Source organism: Canis lupus, chromosome 7 (genome assembly GCF_048164855.1).
Source record: "Canis lupus baileyi chromosome 7, mCanLup2.hap1, whole genome shotgun sequence".
NCBI classification, from domain to species: Eukaryota; Metazoa; Chordata; class Mammalia; order Carnivora; family Canidae; genus Canis; species Canis lupus.
This window is the reverse complement of record NC_132844.1, coordinates 28,866,823-28,888,482: the sequence shown is the minus strand read 5'-3', so window position 1 is coordinate 28,888,482 and position 21,660 is coordinate 28,866,823. Positions and strand designations below refer to the sequence as shown.

The window sequence follows — 21,660 nt, the reverse complement described above, 5'->3', positions numbered from 1 at the left end:
TACGCAAGCATTATAGTAAGTACTTTTACATACATTATTTTGGGATAATGCCAACTATTAAATGTTCTATCTAATATTAAACTGAATTTACCAGCCTATAACTTTTAACTAAATTATTGGCTCAAATCATGCTTCCTAGGAAAAAAATTATAATTACTATTTATAGCACTTAATAAAAGTAATTTCTTAAATGTCTTATCTCAATCATCTCTGAAGTGGGTACTGTTACTATTTTTCAAGAAAAGGAACTAAGCCTTAGGGAAAGTCAGTAACTTTCCCAAGAGTGCAAATGTGGTAGATGATGGAGCTGAGGAATGATTTCAAACGCCAGGTTTTACTTACATTTGTCCCTGAGACATGGCTTTTGTAGTCTGGCAAAATTAGGTTTCTAAACTTCCTGAGCTGAGTCAGATCTCAAACCACTGAAATAAAAAAGTCATGCTATGCGGCCTCTAAAGAAATGGACTGTGAACCTATTCCAGGCAACACCACATGTGCTCAGTATGACTGAACCTTTTGCCATTCAAATTTCTACACTTCTCAATCAAACCATATCGGTTAACAATAAATTTAACAACTGCTTGTCTTGTGTTCTGTTTATAAATGTAGTAATCTCTACCATAAATACTATAGGATATGGTATTATTTTGACTGAAGAGGTGAAAAAAATGGGTCACCATCTGTGAATGCCAAAAAGGAAAACAGTCTTATGAATTAATCCTTACATCACAGTTAAATTGAAATTATGGCATGCTGTGTTCATTTTGGCTTGTTTTACAGTTTATGAAATAAAAACAACAGTCAATGATGGAAAACTGAGTTGCCAGAAAGTGATCATCTTGGTAATATGAATGGTTATTTTGTTTTTAACTCAATCATAGCAAATTTTATACAAATTTTGTTACAGCTTTAAATGACAGAATTGTGAAATCTATAGTTCAAAAAATATTTACCACCAATTTACATTAAACGTAGTTGCTTTATGTAATATACCAACTTCAGTACTTATCTCCACCCCTCAAGGGATAGCCTGTTCATGAAGCCTGAGAAAATCAGGTTCTCCTTTCCACATAAAAATAATGCTAGTAACTCATCAAAAGTAAAGCACGATTAAAATTTAATTTTCTAATAATGGTGTAATATTTGTGTCAATGCACTCACATTCTCTTATGTGGCCTCCCTTTGAGTAGTTCAGTTCAATTCAACAAAGGTCTACTGTGTATCTATTCTGTGCTAGGCACTGATGTAGAAACCTGTTCATAAAAAGAACTAGATCCCTGTCCTTGGGGGTGCACACATTCTGGGGGCTGAAACACATAATAAGCAGTAAATGTAACAAATGCTAAATTATATACAATTATAAAATAAGAAAAAGTATAGCAAGGCAAGAATATCAGGAGACCCAGGAATTGGCAGAAGGTGGGCAAAGTTCAGTATTATTTGGGGTCATCAGGATAAGTCTAGAAGAATGAAAGATTTCAACAAATACTAGAAAGGATTAGATTGTTAAGTCGATTTCTGGGGGAGAATATTTCAGACAGAGAGAAGAGCAAAAACAAATATTTTAAGTGGGAAATGTGTTAGGAGGTCAATGACTGTAAAGGCAGTGCAGACAGGATGGCTGCAGGATTGCTCATCAGAGAGGCCAGGAGTGGCTGTGAGGAGGACCAGCTTTTACTCATGGAAATGCACTGCCTATAAGGCTAGGTCAACACAGAATAAAACAGCAAATTATTTTCGCATTTCCTACTGAACAAAAAACTCCCCTTAATTCCTGACCTTACCCTAAACCAACTTTCTAACTTTGCTTCTGTAACAATTCTTTTCCTTTCAGCATCTTTAATCCCCATTAATGAAACTATATCTCCTTCAAATATTGTTATAGTATCCTCCATCAAATTGGCCACACAGATAATCTTTAAAAATAAAAACTAAACTGTGCTCTCACAAGTGCATAATCGCTTTATCTTTGTTTATAAGTACATTCAAATTGAGGAGGGCAAAAGAAGATTACAACCTATTTTGACCCATAAAGCACTGCTGCTGATGGTGTTTTCTGGTTTTGTCTGGTTTGGTTTTGGTTTTTGCTTTTGTTTTTAATCTATGAGCATAATAAAGGAAATCCACCTAGTCTCCTTTTTTAATATTACCAATAAGCAGATATATACTCATTCTTGTTTTCCAATTTATTATGCATTGTAATATACATGGAAAACTATAAGAAACATAAGCTTTTAAGGAACTAGGCTGCTTTACCTTGCTAAATAAAAGTCAAGATTAATAAAGAGAGACAAAGAGGAAGCACGATACACAGATTTTATCAAATCTTAATGATCGTCTTTAATAAATATAATAATTTACCCCTAATAAACTCGAATAAAATATTTAGGGATTCTACTATATAGACCTCAATGTCAATTCAAAAAGAAAAAATAATGTGTTGGCCATGTGTATGCTTTCTTTGGGAAAATGTTCATGTTGTCTACCCATTTTTTTTTAACGGGTTAATTTGGTTTTTTTGGTGTTCACTTTTATAAATTCCTTATAGGTTTTGGATACTAACCTTTTATCAGATGTATCATTTGCAAATATCTTCTCCCATTTCATAGGATGCCTTTAGTTTTGTTGATTGTTTCTTTTGCAGAAGCTAGAGTTTCCTTGAAGAGTTAAAAACAGAAGTACTCTACAATCCAGCAATTGGACTACTAGGTATTTACCCAAAGAATACAAAAATACGGATTCCAAGGAATACATGCACCTCAGTGTCTATAGCAGCATTATCAACAATAGCTAAATTATGAAAAATGTCTATCAACTGATGAATGGATAAAGAAAATGTGGTATAAATAAAAATAGAATATTACTCAGCAATAAAAAAGAGTAAAATCTTGACATTTGTAAAGATGTGGATGAAGCTATAGAGGATTAGGCTAAGCAAAATAAATTCAGTTAGAGAAAGACAAATACCTTATTATTTCACTCACATGGAGAATTTAACAAACAAAACAGATCAACACAGGAAAAAGAAAAAAAAAATGGAGAGAGGCAATACAGAGAACAAACTGATGGTTACTGGAGGGGACGTAACCAAAATGGATTAAGGAATGCTCTTGTGATGAGCACCAGGTTGTATAAGGACGTGATGAATCACTAAATTCTACACCTGAAATTAATATTACACTGCAAGTTAACTAGCTGGAATTTGAATAAAAACTTGAAAAAAAAGAAACAATGATGGATACAATAGGAATTTATCAAAATACTTTCTTCTTCAGAAAAACTTCAAGATCTAAAACATAAATGTATCTATACAATTAAAATTCAAATCTTTACCCAGGCAGAATTACTTTATTTGGAAAATTGTGTGTTTCTCTAGTTTACATTAGTGAGCCACCTTTCCTTTATGTAAATGTCATTGTAGTTTCATGAAAGTTGGATTCAATGTTTAAGGCATGCTTTTTGAAAAGCAGTTATTTTATGCCCAGTATGTGGTAGAGTATATCGTGGGATACTCAGAAAAATAGTAACCCCTTGAAAAAAAAGTTCTTTTTCTGACACAATTCATATTCTAGTAAAGAAAACAGGGCACAGTGGAATATGTTCATAAGAGTCAAACAAATAGAATAAAACCAGTATAAAACATTTATATTCATATTAAAAGAATGCCAGAATTAACACATTAGAATTAATGATTTTTTAAAAATTGATTAGGCAAGGAAAGCACCTAAAACGAAAAAGCTGTGAACCATGTTCAGCAAGAAATGAAGATAAATTTAACTATTCCTCAAGTCAAACTGGTTCCCCTAAGGCTGGGCCAGGATACAGACAAAAATGCAAAATGAACAAAATATCCCCCTTAAATCTTTAAATATAAATATAAATCTATGTATTCTTTTTTTATATGTACATATTCTTACATACATACACGTACAGCATACCTGCAGATTTCTATATGATCTATGTTTTTTATTCACTTGAAAAAAGTGGACAATGAGATATAATTAGAAATAGAATTTTTAAAATAAATGTTTCTTTCTTTTGTTTTTTGAGAGAGAGAGAGTGCAAATGGTGGGGGGTGGCAGAAGGAGAAGTGAAAGAATCTCAAGCAATTGCCCCCCCCACAGGGGGCTTGATCTCACAACCCTGAGATCATGACCAGAGCTAAAATGAAGAGTCAGACACTTAACTGACTGATCCACCCAGGCACCCCTAGAAATAAAAATTTTAGGAAAAATATGGCCTTGGTTAAATTGTCAATCTGATCCTTCTTTGTATGGAAAAGTGGGAAAAAAAACCTCTGAGTCATAAATTTCATCTGAGTCATGTTCCTTGGTAAGTAACATGGTTACTGATTTTTCTCATATTGACATTCTTTCCATTTGATTTTTTTTTTCAAATGGTTTACATCACCTTTGGACCACAGAAAAAAATAGCAGATGGTGTCCCAGAGAGTCATATGTTTTCATTAAATTTCTTATGAAAACCAAAGTAAATTATGCTGATTAAAATGATGGGTGGAATCCAAAAGGCCTCAGATTTATAGATAAAATCATCTAAGTTATAAATATATCCATTCAACTAAAAAAAGTTGGCATAAAAGGCAATGATTGGAACAGGTGGAAGAAAGCAGCATAGAAAGTTAGTGATGAAATTCACTGCAGCAGAAATGGCAGAAAGACAAACAATAGGAACAAATGATAAGCCCCAAACTTTAGCATGGTTAAGTAACTATTAAATTGCAATCTTGTGTAAGGGTGAAGAGCACATAAAACTTGTATTTCTGATGGCTTCTTCAAAAAGAATATTACAAATAATAATAAACTTAGTAAATCTGGCCATGATGATCAGGGGCTATATATCTTATTCTTATCTTATTCTTCGAGAACTCTGACCAAATTAAAACTCTGTGAATGTGAATAGACACACAGAGGCTTTATTTTAATACTGAGTGAATGAAAAAAAAAAAACATCACTTTATGAAAACACTATCAACATACCCTGCAGTATATGGCAGATGGCATGGGGCTTTAGACGAAGATTATTTCTCTTAAATATTATGTGACTGACCATAATAAAATTTGCGATGGCCACCAAGGTTGAGGAAAAGTCATCTAAATATTATTATAATCATCTTTTTGGCCATTCCTTGTGCTTTTAATTGACTTTTAATTTTGATCATTTAAAGTAAAAAAGGAAAAAAAAAACTTAAAATAGAGTCTTTGCTGAATAGTTTTTATTTTTTTCATTAAAAAAAGTAATACCAGCTTTTTAAAAACTCACTTGAGGTACAGCTTTTTTTCCTCATTTAATTAATAATCATCAATGAAATTCTAATATTGAGAATTTTAGGCAGCAAAGCTGAAGCAACCATTACTTTTCTTATTAACATTCAGGGGCAACTGATTCAAGAAAAAGAAGGCTACTATATGGAGGGGGTGTAAAAAAGTATAGTTTTAGAATATGTTCAAATTTAATTTTTTATCAACTTATAACCATTATAAACATAGGATGTTATGTGCAAACCTTGCAATAATCATAAAGCAAAAACTTTTAATAAATACGTAAGAGAAAATGACAAAGAAGTCTGAACATAAAGAAAGCCATCAAATAAGGAACAAGAAGTAATAGGAACAACAAAAACAGCCAGAAAACAACAAATTGGAAATAAGTACCTATTAATAATTACTTTAAATAATAAAGTAACATTTAAATAATAATGGATTAAATTCTTCACAATCAAATGACAGAGTGGCCCAATGAATGAGAAAACAAGATGCATCTCTATGGTGCCTACAAGGAACTAACTTCAGAAGCAAGGGATACACAGACTGAAAGTAAAGGGACAGAGAATGATTTTCCATGCAAATGGAAATAAAAATAAACCTGGTGGAGCTATACTTATATCAGACAAAATAGATTCAAACAACGTCATAAAAGACAATGAAGAACATTACATAGTAATGTAGGGGTCCATCCAGCAAGAAGATACAGCATTTATAAATATGTACAGCAAACACTAACAAACCTAAAGGAAGAAACTAACAAGAATAAAATAATAGTAAGGGATTTTGACATCCCACTTACATCATTGGATAGATCAGACAGAAAATCAATAAGGAAACAATGGCCTTAAATGATACATTAGACAAGATGAACTTCATAGATATATCCAGAATATTCCATTTAAAAGCAGAAAAATACAAATTTTTTTCTCAAGTGCTCATGGAATATTCTCCAAGGCAGATCATATGTAAGGTCACAAAACAGGTCTCAATAAACTTAAGACCAAAATTACATCAAGCATCTTTTCTGACCACAATGATATGAACTAAAAATCAATTACAAAGAGAAAACTGGAAAAACTATAAATACGTGAAGATTAAGCAACATGCTACTGAAAAGCCAACAAGCCATCAAAGAAACCAAAAGAGAAATCAGAAAACACCTACAGACAAATGTAAACAAACACAATGTACCAAAATATATGGGATGCAGCAAAAGCAATTTTAAGAAGTTCATAGTGATACAGGTTTACCTCAAAAAACAAGAAAACTCTCAAGTAAATAATTAACTACACACCTAAAGGAACTGGCAAAAGAACAAATGAAGGCTAAAGAGAGGGAAGAAAATACTAAAGATCACAACAGAAATAAATGAAATAGAGACTAAAAATTCAATTAAAAAGATCAATGAAACTAAGAGCTGATTCTTTGAAAAGATAAATACTGACAAACCTTTAGTTAGATAAACCAAGAAACAAAATTAGAAACGAAAAAGCAATTACAGAAATACAAAGGGGTATAAAAGACTATGACAAACAATTACATAACAAATTGGACAAACTAGAAGAAATGGCTAAATTTCGAGAAATGCAATTTTCCAAGACTGAATCACAAGGAAATATAAAATTGGAATAGACTAATTTCTAGTAAGAAGACTAAATCTGTAACCAGAAACCTCCCAACAAAGAAAAGCCCAGGATTAGACAGTTTCACTGGTTAATTCTACGAAAAATTTTAAAAAGATTTAATACTTATCCTTCTCAAATTCTTCCAAAAAAACTGAAGAGAAATAAACACTTCATAACTCATTTTACAAGACCAGCATTACCCTGAAACCAAAACCAGTAAGGACACCACAAAGAAAGAGAAGTTATAGGCATTATTCTTAATAAGCATAGAGGCAAAAATTGTCAACAAATATTAGCTGATTCAACAAAACATTAAAAGGATCGTATAGCATGAACAAATGGGATTTATTCCAGGGATGCAAAATGGTTCAACATCTGCAAATCAATTTGACATACCACATTAACAAAATGAAGAATAAAAAGCATATGATCATCTCAATAGATGCAGAAAAAGCATTTGGCGAAATTCAACATCCAACTAAATAAAAATTCTCAACAAAATGGGCAGAGAAAACATATCTCAACATAATAAAGGCTATATATGACAAACCCACAATGAACATCATACTCAATGCTAAAAGCTGAAAGTTTTTCCTCTAAGATCATGAAAAAGACAAGCATGCCCACTCTCACCACTTACATTCAACATAGTATTGGAAATTCCTAGCTACAGCAATGAGACAAGAAAAAAACAAAAAGCATCCAAATTGGAAAGGAATGAAGTAAAACAATGTACTTGTAGATGTCATAATATTATATGCAGAAAACCATAAAGTCTCCATCAAAAAACTGTTGTAAGATACAAAATTGATGTACAGAAATCTATGGTGTTTGCATAAAATAATAACAAATTAACAGAAGAGAAATGAAGAAAATAATCTCATTTAAAATTACATCCTAAAAAATCTAGTAATAAATTAAGCCAAGGAAATGAAAGACCTATACATTGAAGACTATAAGACACTGATGAAAGAAACCGAAGAAGGAGGAAAAGAAAGAAATTGAAGATGACACAAATAATTGGAAAGATGTTCCATGCTCATGAATGGAAAGAAATAATTTTGTACTCTGAAAACTATAGAACACTTATGAAAGAAATTGAGGAAGTATACAAAGAAATGGAAGAACATTCCATGCTTATGGATTGTAGGAACAGATATTGTTAAAATGTCTATACTACCCAAAGCAATGCAATCCTTCTCAAAATGACACCAGCATTTTGCACAGAGCTGGAGCAAACAATTCTAAAATTTGTATAGAACCAGAAAGAACCTAAATAGCCAAAGTAATGTTGAAAAAGAAAACCAAAGCTGGAAGCATCACAATTCCGGACTTCAAACTGTATTACAAAGCTATAATAATCAAAATAGTATGATATTGGCACAAAAATAGACACATAGATTAACGGAACAGAACAGAAAACCCAGAAATGGACCCTCAACTTCAACAAAGCAGGAAAGAATATCCAATGAAAAAAAGACAGTCGCTTCAACAAATGGTGTCAGGAAAATTGGACAGCCACATGCAGAAGAATGAAACTGGGCCACCTTTTTCAAAAGATTTTATTTATTTATTTATTTATTTATTTATTTGTTTATTTATTCATTCATTCATTCGTTCATTCATTCATGAGAGACAGAGAGGCAGAGACAGACAGAGAGAGAAGCAGGGTCCTTGCAGGGAGCCTGATGCGGGACTCAATCCCCAGACCATGATCAAGCCCTGAGTTGAAGGCAGAAGCTCTACCGCTGAGCCACCCAGGCGTCCCACTGGACCTTTTTTACAACATATACCAAAAAATTTCAAAACAGATAAAAGACCTAAATATGAGACTACAATCCATGAAAATCCTGGAGACAAACACAAGAAGCAACCTCTTTGGCCCTGGCTACAGGAAATTCTTGCTAGACAGGTCTCCAGAAGCAAGGAAAACAAAAGCAAAAATGAACTATTGGAACTTCATCAGGATAAAAAGCTTTTGCACAGCAAAGGAAACAATCAACAAAACTAAAAGGCAACCTACAAAATGGGAGAAGATAGTTGCAAAGGACAATATCAGATAAAGGACTAGTATCCAAGATCTATAAAGAACTCTTCAAACTTAACACCCAAAGAACAAAAAACCCAGTCAAAAATGGGCAAAAGACATGAACAGATATTTCTCTAAAGATATACAGACATATGAAAAAAAGCTCAACATTACTCATCATCAGGCAAATACAAATCAAAACCACAGTGAGTCAGAATGGCTAATATTAACAACTCAGGAAACAACAGATGTTGGTGAGGATGTGGAGAAAGGAGAATCCTCTTACACTGTTGGTGGGAATGCAAGCTTGGTGCAGCCACTCTAGAAAACAGTATGGAAGTTCCTCAAAAAGTTAAAAATAGAACTAACCTATGACCCAGCAATTGCACTACCAGGTATTTATCCAGGGAATACACAAATAGTGATTCAGTGGGGGCACATGCACCCCAATGTTTATAGCAGCAATGTCCACCATTGCCAAAATATGGAAAGAGCCCAGATGTCCATTGACAGATGAATGGATAAAGAAGATGTGGTATATAAACACAATTGAATATTATCTGGCCATGAAAATGAATGTTAATCTTGCCATTTGCAATGATGTGGATAAAGCTAGAGTGTACTATGCTAAGTAAGTGAAGTCAGTCAGAGAAAGATAAATACCATATGATTTCACTCATGTGTGGAATTTAAGAAATAAAATGTCCATAATACCCAGCACAAATTACAGATTCAATGCAATCCCTCTGAAAATTCCAATGGCATCTATCAAAGAACTAAAACAAATTATTCTAAAATTTGTATAGAACCACAAGAAATCCCGAATAGATAAAACAATCTTGAGAAATAAGAACAATGCTGGAGGTATCACACTCCCTGATTCCAAACTATAATACAATGTGGTACTGGCATAAAAACTGATATATACATTAATAGTACAGAATCAAGAGCCCAGAGATAAATGCACTCTTACAGAGACCAAGAACATAAAACAAAGCGAAGCCTCTTCAATAAGTAGTGCTGGGAAGACTGGACAGCCAAGTGCCAAAAAAGAAAGAAACTAGAACACTATATCACATCATACATTAAAAATTAACTCAAGATGGATTAAAAACCTGAATATAAGACCTAAAACTATAAAATTTCTTGAAGAAACATAGGGAGTAAACCCTCTGACAATGACCTTAGCAATCTATTTCTGGATCTGATTCCAAAGGCAAGGGAAACAAAAGTCAAAATAAATAACTGCGACCATAATATCAAACTAAAAAGCTTCTGCAAGGTGAAAGAAAACATCATAAAAACAAAAATTCAACCTGAGTGACAGAATATATTTGCAAATCATAAATTGGATGAGATTAATATCCAAAATATACCAAGAATTCATACAGTCAACAATAATTTTTAAAGAATCAAATAACCTGATTAAGAAATAGGCAAAAGATCTAAATAGACGTTTTTCCAAAGAAGACATACAGATGGCAAACAAACACATGAAAAGATGTTCAAAAATCACTAATTATCTAGGAAATGCAAATCAAAACCACAATGAGATATTACCTCACACCTGTTAGAATGACTATCATCAAAAATAAATGATAAGTCTTGGAGGGGATATGAAAAAAAGGAATGCAAATTGCTGCAGCCGCTATAGAAAACAGTATAGATTCCTCAAAAACTCAGGAACATATCCACCATATTGCCCAGCTATTGCACGTATGAGTATTTATCCAAAGAATATGAAAACACTAATTTGAAAAGATATATTTACCCCTGTGACCACTGCACATTATTTATAATAGCCTAGATATGGAAATAGCCTAAAGTGTCCACTAACAGATGAATGGATAGAGGATGAGACAGACACAAACATACAGTGGAATACTACTCAGTTAAAAAAATTGAAATCTTGCCATTTGTGACAAAATGGATTGGATATTGTGGGAATTTACTCAGTGAAGTAAGTCAAATTGAGAAAGATAAATGCTCTATGATATCACTGATCTGTGGAATCTAAAAAAAATATCTCATAGAGTTTACTTTAAAAAAATACTAGTATAAGAAGTAGAACCAGAAAAACAAACATAAATATTTAAGGAATGCATACATTTGGTGATTTTAATATATACTCAACATATGCAAGGATTGTAAGAACTTTAGCATTTCCTAAATTAAATCACTTGAAAAGAAGTAATTCCTTGAAATACCAGACTTCTTCCCTGGTATACCTGGTATACAAGAAATAACAAATGTTGGTAAGGATGTAAAGAAAAGGAAAACCTCATGCACTGTTGGTGGGAATATAAATGGGTACAGCCACTGGGAAAAGAATAGGGAAGTTTCCCAAAAAATTAAAAATAGAAAAGTCATATGATCCATTAGTTCCACTATTAAGTTATTTATCCAAGGAAAGCAAAAACACTAATTCTAAAAGATACAATATTTATAATAAATATACAATAAATAATTTATTTATAAGAAATATTTACAGTAAATATGATACAATATTTATAACAAATATACAATTTTATAATAAATATTTACAATAAATATACAATTATTTAAGTATTTACATATTTGTATCTAATATGTAAATATGCAACATTATTTATAATACCCAAGACACAGAAGCAACCCAAATGCCCACTGACAGATGAATGGATAAAGAAGATGTGGTGTATGTACACACAATGGAATATTATTCAGCTGTAAAAAAGAATGAGATCTTGCCACTTGTGAGAACACAGATGTACCTAGAGAATATTAAGCTAAACAAAATAAGTCAAAGACAAATATTATATGATTTCACTCATATGTGAAACCTGAAAAGCAAACAAAACAACAACAAAAAAAGCACAAGTAGACTCATATATACAGAAAACAAATTAGTGGTTGCCAGAAGATAAGGGGGTGGAGAGATAGGCAAAATGGCAGAATGAAAATGAGAGCTACAGGCTTCCTTCCAGTTATGGAATGAGTAAGTCACAGGGATGAAATGTACAGCATAAGCAATACAGTAGATGGTAATGTAATAGTGTACAGTGACAGATGGTAATCACACTTGTGGTGAGCACAGCATAATGTTTAGATTTCTGAATCACTATGTTGTACACATGAAACTAATATAACATTGTGAGTCAACTATGCTTCAATTTTAAAAACTTGAACACACAACCAAAATAATAGTAACAACAAAATCAGAAATAGCTCATGAAAATGGAGAACAAACTGGTGATTGCCAAACAAGAGGAGGATAGAGGGATAGGTGAAATAGGTAAAGGGGATTAAGAGGTATGAACTTCCAGTTATAAGATAAGTAAGTTACAGGGATAAAAAGTAGAGCGTTGCGAATATAGTCAATAATATGATAATAACATTGTATGATGATAGATGGTGACTACACTTACCATGGTGAGAACTGTGTAATGTACAGAATTACTGAAACACTATATTGTCTACCTGAAACTCAAAAATGTTAAAAATAGAATTACCCTATGATCCAGTAATCACACTACTGTGTATTTACCCAAAATATAAACCACTAATTCAAAGGGATACATGTGCCCCTATGTTTATTGCAGCATTATTTACAAGGGCCAAACTATGGGGGCACCTGGGTGGCAAAGTGGGTTAAGCATGTGACTTTTGGTTTCAGCTCAAGTCAAGATGCACAGCACAGAGTCTGCTTGAGATTCTCTCCCTCTCCCTTTGCCTCTCTGGCTTGTATGTTCTCTCTCTCTCAAATAAATAAATAAATAATTCTTAAAAAAAAAAAAAAAAAAAACTATGGAAGCAGCCCAAGTCTCCATCAACTGATAAATGGATAAAGATGTGGTATCTTTATACACAGTGGAATAGTATTCCATCACAAAAAAGGATGAAATCTTGCCATTTACAACTACATGGAGAGAACTAGAGAGTATAATGCGCTAAGTGAACATGGAGGGAACTAGAGAGTATAATGCACTAAGTGAGATAAGTCAGTCAGAGAAAGACAAATGTGTGGAATTTAAGAAAAAAAATAAATGAGCAAAGGGAATAAAAAAAGAAAGAGATACACCAAGAAACAGACTCTGAACTACAGAGATAGAAACTGATCAGAGGGGAGGTAGGTAAGGAAGGTGAAGGGGATTAAGAGTACACTTCCCAAGATGAGTACTGAGTAATGCATAGCATTGTTGAACCACTATATTGCACATCTGAAACTAATATAATACTTTATGTTAATTATTAATTAAAATTTAAAACTTACTTAAAAAATTAAACTAGCATAACATTGTATGTCAACTATACTTCAACAGTTTTAAAAAAAACAAGAAAGAATTTCCAAAATAAAAAATGATGAATGACTAGATGAGGTTACCAAGGAAGTAAGGATAAATAGCAAAGAGAAGAGTTTTAACCTCTGGCCCTGAAGCACTCTGAAGTGTAGAGGTTAGGGAGATGAGAATACATAAAGTAAGGAATCACTGAGGTAGAAGGAAACCAAGAAGAGTGGGCTATTCCAGAAGCAAAGGGAAGAAAATCATGTAATAAAAATGTTCAGTGAACCTATTTGGAAATAAAATTCATTCCTTATTTAGGATTATTTTCTTTTTCTTTTCTTAGGATTATTTTCTTAACCTATATTCTTAGATGTAGAATTACTAGGCCCAACTAATAAAACTGTTGAAAAGGCAAGTTCCAGGAAAACAGACCCATAGTATTCCACTGGATATGCTAATTAATATCCAGGCTAATTAATCAGTACTTTCTGAATTCAGTTTTTCCATTGTTTGTTAATTTGCCTAACTATAATTAAAGGGTTCACAATAATTTTCAACAAAAGCATCATGATCAAAAAAGTATCAGGACTTGGCAATAAACTTCATAAAAGAGAAAACTATATCAATTAATAAAATAAATAGAAGAAAAGTAAAATCTGTGCTCAAAAAAGAGATAACACCATTCATCTGACTTACACAAATTAAGTCATCTATTATTTTTACATAAATTAAGTCATCTATTATTCTTAGTGTAATGTTTCCATCATTACACTTATTATAATTTCATTGTTTCATTTATTTGCTTGTTTACTTATTATCTGCCTCCTCTAGTAAAGAATAAGCTATATGAAAAATAGAGATTATTTTTGCTTTATTCATCCCTATATCCCCAGCACCAACACACTGCCTGACTTTTAACAAATAAAAATGAATCAAAACATTAAAAAAGAAAACCTAACTAGGTAGGTAGTTTGACAAGACCTTTGTACTAGAGAAACCTAGCTCCTGTCGGGGCACAGGTAGCTAGGGCAACTCAATGGTTTGCTCCAATGGCCAATTTTCCTAAACAAAAAATATTTTGCAGAGGTTAGCATTTTTCTGTCATATGGCTTGATAAAAGAATATCAGAAATAGACTATTCAACAGATTCCAAGAATGCACATGCTATGTAAAGCCAGAAAATCCGTCAGATATTCCACCTGAAGGCCCAGAAAACATACCATCTACCAAAGTCATAAGGAATATGCCAATAAGAAGATATCCACATTAGTAAGTTTTGGTTCTCTCTCATGAAGGCTAGAACTAACAGAAGGAAACGTTGTTCTAGAACTGGGCTCATTGACAGCAATGGAGAAGACAAGTCTAGGTGAGGATCAGAAGTCATGAGAAGATAGGTAGACATAATTATCATGAGAGTGGCAGGGTGGGGTTTCTGAGGGGCTGGCGCACAGAAAATTATTGAGATAGTTAAAAGAATACAGCATCTGTAACGGCAAAACAGCTGACAAGGCTACTAGTCAGTGTACAAGATCCAAAGAAATCAAAGATGAATGAACAAATTGGAAGGAAGCTTCCCCAATTAAGTCACAGTATCTTTCTCAGCTTCCATTCCTGAGCTAATTTTTGGACTCAGAGCCCTCTAACTTAAGAGGCCTAGAATCCAGAGGGAAAGATCTTGCAACGCTATGTTAAGACTACATGGTAATAATTCCCTCAATCCTTCTCCAACGGCACCTATACCTCTATATTCAGGTAACTGTGCTATGGGGATAGGGAATTCCCAAACATCTCAAGGGCACAGAGTTGACAGTGATACTAGAAGGCCAAAAGCATCAATATGTCATCACCCTCCTTATTAAAGTAGAAGCATATGGAAGTCAGTAATAAACGGAGCCTTGGCCAAGGTCTAGCTCATAATGGATCCATTCATTAGGACTACAGACTGACCTGATGACTTTCTCAGTCCCCAAATGTATAATCAGAATAGACTAACTTAGGAAGTTACCACAGCACCCATATCAAGTCCTTGTCCTATGAGGTAAAGAGTATAATTGTGAATAAAGTCAAGAAGAATTTGAAACTGCCCCACCCAACCCTGAGAATATAGTAAGTAAAAAAACCCAGCATAGTATTGGGAAGCAGGGGGATTGGTAGAAATTAGTATCTAACTGGACACAGGGATGGTTCCAATGAAGTTATTCAAGGCTGCTGGTGGTTTCATGGTGCAGCTCGACTTCTCCCTTTATCCACTCCTATTTCTGTCCCCTCCCTTCCAGAGGGGTTTATTCCAAGCGCACTCCTTAATCAGCTCCCAATTTAGAATCTGATTCTTGAGTAACTCAACTTGCAACAGTCATTTTACACCCTGAATTTTGGTTACATTTTCTTTTTAAATAATCTTGGGCTTATATTCAGGACCACTTCCCAATTTAATTGGGTAGTGCTAGGTGTCACTGCTAAAAAATTTTTCCCAAAGCAGTAGCATGCCAGAAACCATTTCTGAAAAGTTTTTAAGATTCTTCTCTGGGAATAGTCTATGGTATAACTCCTGATCTATAGGTGCCCTCTGCATTTAAAATTATTTTTTGTCAATCCCCATTTCCTTATCAAAGATTTTAGGTAATCCTTCAAGTCACTATTTTTTTTTAAAAAAAAAAAGCTTTTTTGACTGTTTATTGGCACAAAACATTCAAAATTAGCTCATATCTCATTTTCTGAGGAAAACTTCTCATTGATTCCAAATGGTAATTATTTCTCTTTTCATTTTATCAGCACTTAAGCATATAGGCCATAAAAACTATGTTCATCAAAGAAGTTTAACAGCTTCTTTCTAAGTATACTGAAGTTATGTGTATGTGTGTGTATATATATATATATATATATATACACACACATATATACACACACACATACTCTATTTACACAGACAATAAAAACAAATATAAGAACTGCATTTCCCTTTTCTTTTATAAAGCATCACAATGTTCTCTACGTAATCTCCTGATTAATGTTGGTATCTAGTAAGTTACAGGTAATTTCAAAACATTTCATTATATATGAAAAACTACTAGAAATTAACTGTACCATACAATCTTGAGCTTAAACTATACAGTTTCTCAACTATTTATATGAATAAGTATAGCTTAACCAAAAAACTTAATAACAATAAATCCACCAGGCATATGTTTTTAAAAAGTAGACCATACCAACTGGCAAATATACTCCACCCTGAAATCTTGGGCAATGAGAGATTCAATATATCCTAAATATTGTGCAAGCTGATGAAAGCACTCTCTACTATTGCATATAACTTCTGAAAATTAAACCTTATAATAAGAAAAACCAGAAGTACGTCTCCAGTTACAGCTGAGTCTAGTGATGAGTTTATTTCTATGAAAAACCAAGGTAACGTATAAGGTTTAAAATAGTCCATGGTTTCTGTGGCTGTATAGTGACAAATGGGATGGCTGTTCCTTAGTGTGAAAAAATTCTCTCAGAGTACATCACTAAATTATGGTGGAAGTCTCTTTGCTGAAAGAAAAAAAAATTGGAAAACTTTATAGTAGCACTTTGCCCACAATTAAATGCTACCTAAATTAGGTGAAATACAGTAATGCATTTTAATCAAGGCTATAGTTTTAATCAGACTCATGATTTGTGATTGGATGTCCTGGTCCTTTTTTTTTTTTTTTTTTTTTTATGTGCTGGTTCTTAAACATCATTCTGGCTTGTGGATTATACTAACTCACATTCAGTCCCTACTTCCTCTCCCGCTCCTACCACCAAAGGGTCAGATACACCCACAAAGATGACTGGGGATCACATTTTATTAGTAGCCAGAACAAAGTACAGACTACCAATAATTATAAAATAGCTTGCTCGGGTAATTTGGTCATTGGCCACTGCCTCATTTACCATAATTATGCATTTCAATAACCACAGGATCTAAAGATTTTCATAAAATTATCTTTACAGATAGCAATAAAGACAACCTTTTTTGAGATAGATGCATGACTTTATCATTTGGTCACCAATAATTAAGACAGTACGTGTGTATGCATTTCATAAAAATCACTTCTAATTACTAAACATCCTATATCAAACTTGGACAACTTTATAGTTTATTATGTTAGGTTATCTTTAAGTTTTTGAAATTCAATTCAAATATAGATAAAGATTATACATACTTGGAAGAAACTGCCTCCATGAATTCATCCAAAAAATCATCATATTCAGGACCTCTCACTCTTCTCTGCCGTAGCCCAATGTACAACGGATCTTTAAGTAAAGCCTATTTAAAAAAAAAAGTTACCACAGATATAGGAATAATGATAGGAATGTCATTCACAATTTCTAAGCCTCAGTTTCCTCATATATAGAAGAAAAGAAATGGAAATAAAATCTTTCATAGTGAGTGAGAATTAACCTATAGTATTAAGGTCTATTATATTTATAAGTCAAATAAAAAAATAATTACTAAATATTAAAATATTCTGCCTTATTTGGGGAAAATAAAAAGAATTAAAATATTTTAGTGATGCTAATTAGAAAAGTTCAATTCTGATTTTATAAGCAAAGTTTATCATGTTTAAAAGTAATACTAAGTTTTGAAATACTACATTAGTTTAGGAAATGGAAAGGTACCAATTCTTTCCTTAGATTTGTTTTGTTTATGAAAGCAAAATCTTCAACAAAATTTTGATTATATCTTTAATATATTAACTGGTGGATGTTAAAAATAAATTTTTAGCCTTAACTAAAGTTTTCTTAAACTTTTTAAACTTTACAAAGTTTTTTCTAAAATTGATAGATATAAGACATTACTCTGTTCAAGTTTTAGTATATATTACACTGTTTTTTATGAGACCAGTTTTTTTATCAAGGTATAAATTATATACTATAATATATATATATATATAACAAAAGCTCCTAGTAAACTAGGAATGAGAATGAATTTCCTCAACCTAACGGAGGGCATCTGTGAAAAACCCATAGCTAACAACATATTTAACAGTTAAAGACTGAATGCTGTTCTCCTAAGATTAGAAATAAGACAAGGATATCTACCCTTGCCACTTCTATTCAACGTTATACTAGAGATACTAGCCATTACAAGAAGGCAAGAGAAAGAAAATATAGGAATATAGAAGGAAGAAAGCAAACATTTGCATATACATGATGATGTACATGGAAAATATTTAGAAATCCTCATACAAAATAATCCACTAGAAAAGATATATATGAATTTAACAGAATAGTAGGCTCTAAGATCAACATATACAAATCAACTATATCTTTATGTCTATCAATGAGCAGTTGAAAATGAAATAAAATACACAACTTCATTTACAATATCATTCCAAAACATAAAATTCACAAGGGACATATTCATAAAATATGTGTAAGCCCAATACACTGGAAACTACAAAATATTGCTGAAAAAAAAAGACAAACTGCTTTTTTGGGCTGGAAAAAGAAAAACCTGCAACCTATGTCTTATAATAGTGAAACAATGGACAAAATGGTCATCTTCAGGGATGTGAAAAGACAATGTACCTAAAGAACCCATGAATCTGGCAGAAGAGATATCCAGGCAGAAGGCTGAATGTGTTAATTGGCCTCTCTTATTTGTATGATAAAGTTAAAACAGGGATGAGTTGAAGAAGGAAATGTTTAGCTGTTGAGCAAAATTTAGAGAATGTAGAGGAGACGATACTTGCTTGTTAAAGATTTCCAAAGTAAAATAAGGGCTGCAGTCAAAGATCAAGTGTGTGGTTATAACAACTTCTGTGAAAAACTCTGAATGGTCTAAAGTGGAAAACTCTGAATGATCTAAAGTGGAGGCCATCATGGCTAAATAAAAAGAACTGGTTCTGCAGCACTACGGTATATCAGTCAATGTAGAGAGGTGCGTTTTGAAAAGAATTATGAGTAAGTCCTTTATCTAATGGGGTAGACATTAGTCTGATATTGAGAAAGCTTTTAAAATACAATTTAAGGATACTGTACTATTTAGATGATTTGGGATAAAGACACTTCAAAATGAAAATCCTTCTCTGGACCTTCAACTTTCCATAGGCAGAAAGCAGAGAGAGAAAGCTACTCAGCTGCAACATGGCCACTTATTATGGAAAAGGAAGGATGTCTCAAAGGACAGAGCCAAGAGCTCAGAGAGCAGAGCCAAAAGCCTAAAAGAACAACGAATTACAGGACCACTCTAAGGGAAGAGAATTAGGCCTCATTCAAAAAATATTACCTACCCCTCAGGTAGGTGGCCTGGCAACATGTCCAGTGGCAATTCAGAATTGCCAGGACCAGAGAGCAATATGATTCCCATTTTGAATTGAAGTGTTGATTATGGTTATTCTGTCCCTGCCTCACCACTGAACAGCTAAGAGGAGTCACGCCAAGGAGCAAAACACAAGACGCTTCATTTGCATCTAGATGTATTTAGATGACAGGACCCCAGACTCTGGGCCTGCTGTTGTTAATGGGATGAAACTTCTGGGAACCTAGAATGGAGATATGCATATTTTACGTGTGGAATGTGAACAATCTGTGAAGGATAAGAATCTAGATGGAGAAAGGCTGTGCCAAGCATCCTGACCTACCTAGCCATCCCAGTGAATCATAAACATTAATAAAATAGTAAATGTTTTAAGTCACTAAATTTGGAGGTGGTTTGTTATGGATAAATGATATGTTTTTGCAGGTGCTGTGATATTAAAAGGTTAAGCCATCTGAATCACCTGAGTTGGGACCTTCTTAAAGCCAACAGAAATTATATGCCAGTTCATACATATTATCCTAGTATAATTATTAACAGCATCCTCTTTTAGTGGGTTTGGCCAGTAGATTCTGTGGTCATCCTATTTATAATAAACTGCACAACAATGAGTTAAGGCTGTCCAGCTAGCTGTTCAAGTTAACATATTTAATCACATAAATGTATCTCAGATGAAATATAAAATCTGAAATAGTGCTGTAGTAAAGTCCAGCTGTTCTGTGAGGCCTAATAACTTTAAACAATCTACTGGCAAACTTCTGAAGAGCTGAGATTAAAGCACCAATGAGCTACTGCCAGAATTAAAATACTTTCTCCATGTGTGGAATATATTTGGACTTCTAAAATGTGAATTTGGAAAAGAACACAATTGAGAAAAGATGCTACATGTTTCACCTTCTCTTTTGTCTCATTCTTTCCCATTCTAATAATTAAGTATGTATCATAAAGAATGATACATACATACAATGAAGAGTCAAGTATGAAGGTTTAAGAATAATTTATCTTGTTATCTTTGAATTAAATCAGGAAGTTATAAAATGCTTCCAAGTCATAAATGTCCCTGTCAAAAGTTACTGTTTTTTTTTAAATTCATGATAATTGCAGCATGAATAATAAATGTAATCTTGGAAATATCACTGACCAAAAAAATTAGTATCTACAAAAAGCAACTTAACAAGATTACCCAATTTTGATAATGGTTCCATAGACCAAATAGCCTGGCACAGAAGTGATACTAATTCATTGGCTTAAAAACTTCTTGTTGCCAAGGGTAAAAATTTAATAGATCTTTGTTGAAGAATAAATGAAAGACTTGAAATTAAGGAAGCACTTAAAAAAGTTTAGACTTCCTTTAACAAGAAGTGTCACATAAAATATATGTGGTGTCACAAAAGACTTATAAGCATGAAAAAAGGGGGAAAAGGCGGAAAAAAAGCAGGGGAAAAATATTAAAAGACAAAATACATAGAAATAGAAGAGAGTTCCAAAAAGAAGTAAGGAGGGACTACACTGGTGAAGGTAATTACTTACTCATTAGCAATATCTCAATTCTGAAAACTTGGAAATTTTTATTTGAAGTACTCATTTATTTAATGTTGATAGAAATCATTTTTAACTCTCACCCTGTTTCAGTTTCTCGCATTCTTACCTTGCCAATCTGGAGTTTGAGAATTAAAAAATATTTTCTTAAGAATGAAAAAAAATAATTTATTTTTCATTCCTAAATAGACTTTGGTGTGTGTTTAGGGGTTGCCAGGCATCCTATATGTGAATGTGGACATGTCCTGAATTTAACAATTTTTATCCTGTGTCTTATACTGACTTTGTCAGAACACCCTAAATATTCTATATTCAGCTTTTTTCAGTAAATTATAAAAATTTGGTAGTCAGGAAAACTATTTTTTTCTTAATATTTTAAGGTCTTTTTTACATTAGAAAAGCAATATTTGCCTAACAGAAAATTTGAGAGAACTGAACAGTAAAATTACAAAGAATACCAACAATCTCTACTCACTACTAGCACCTTGATGCATATACTTCTAAGTCATTTTCCCAATGTCTATGCATATAAAATACTATCTCTCTAAATGTGTGACAATATCATAGATTGTTTCATAACCCTTTTACACAGAGTAATATATTATGAAAAGTTTTCATGTCACTAGATGAA

The 21,660-nt window shown here is 32.8% G+C and overlaps 1 protein-coding gene across 6 annotated transcripts in view; it reads right to left on the bottom strand.

Annotated features, from left to right (window-relative positions):
* ME1 (malic enzyme 1) overlaps positions 1 to 21,660 on the bottom strand; it is a 205,756-nt gene that overhangs the window by 77,592 nt on the left and 106,504 nt on the right. For all 6 annotated transcript variants that reach the window (XM_072832217.1, XM_072832216.1, XM_072832220.1 and 3 more), the window contains one exon: positions 17,392 to 17,495. In XM_072832217.1, the coding sequence (XP_072688318.1) occupies positions 17,392 to 17,495 (104 nt within the window). The remainder of the gene's footprint in view (positions 1 to 17,391; positions 17,496 to 21,660) is intronic.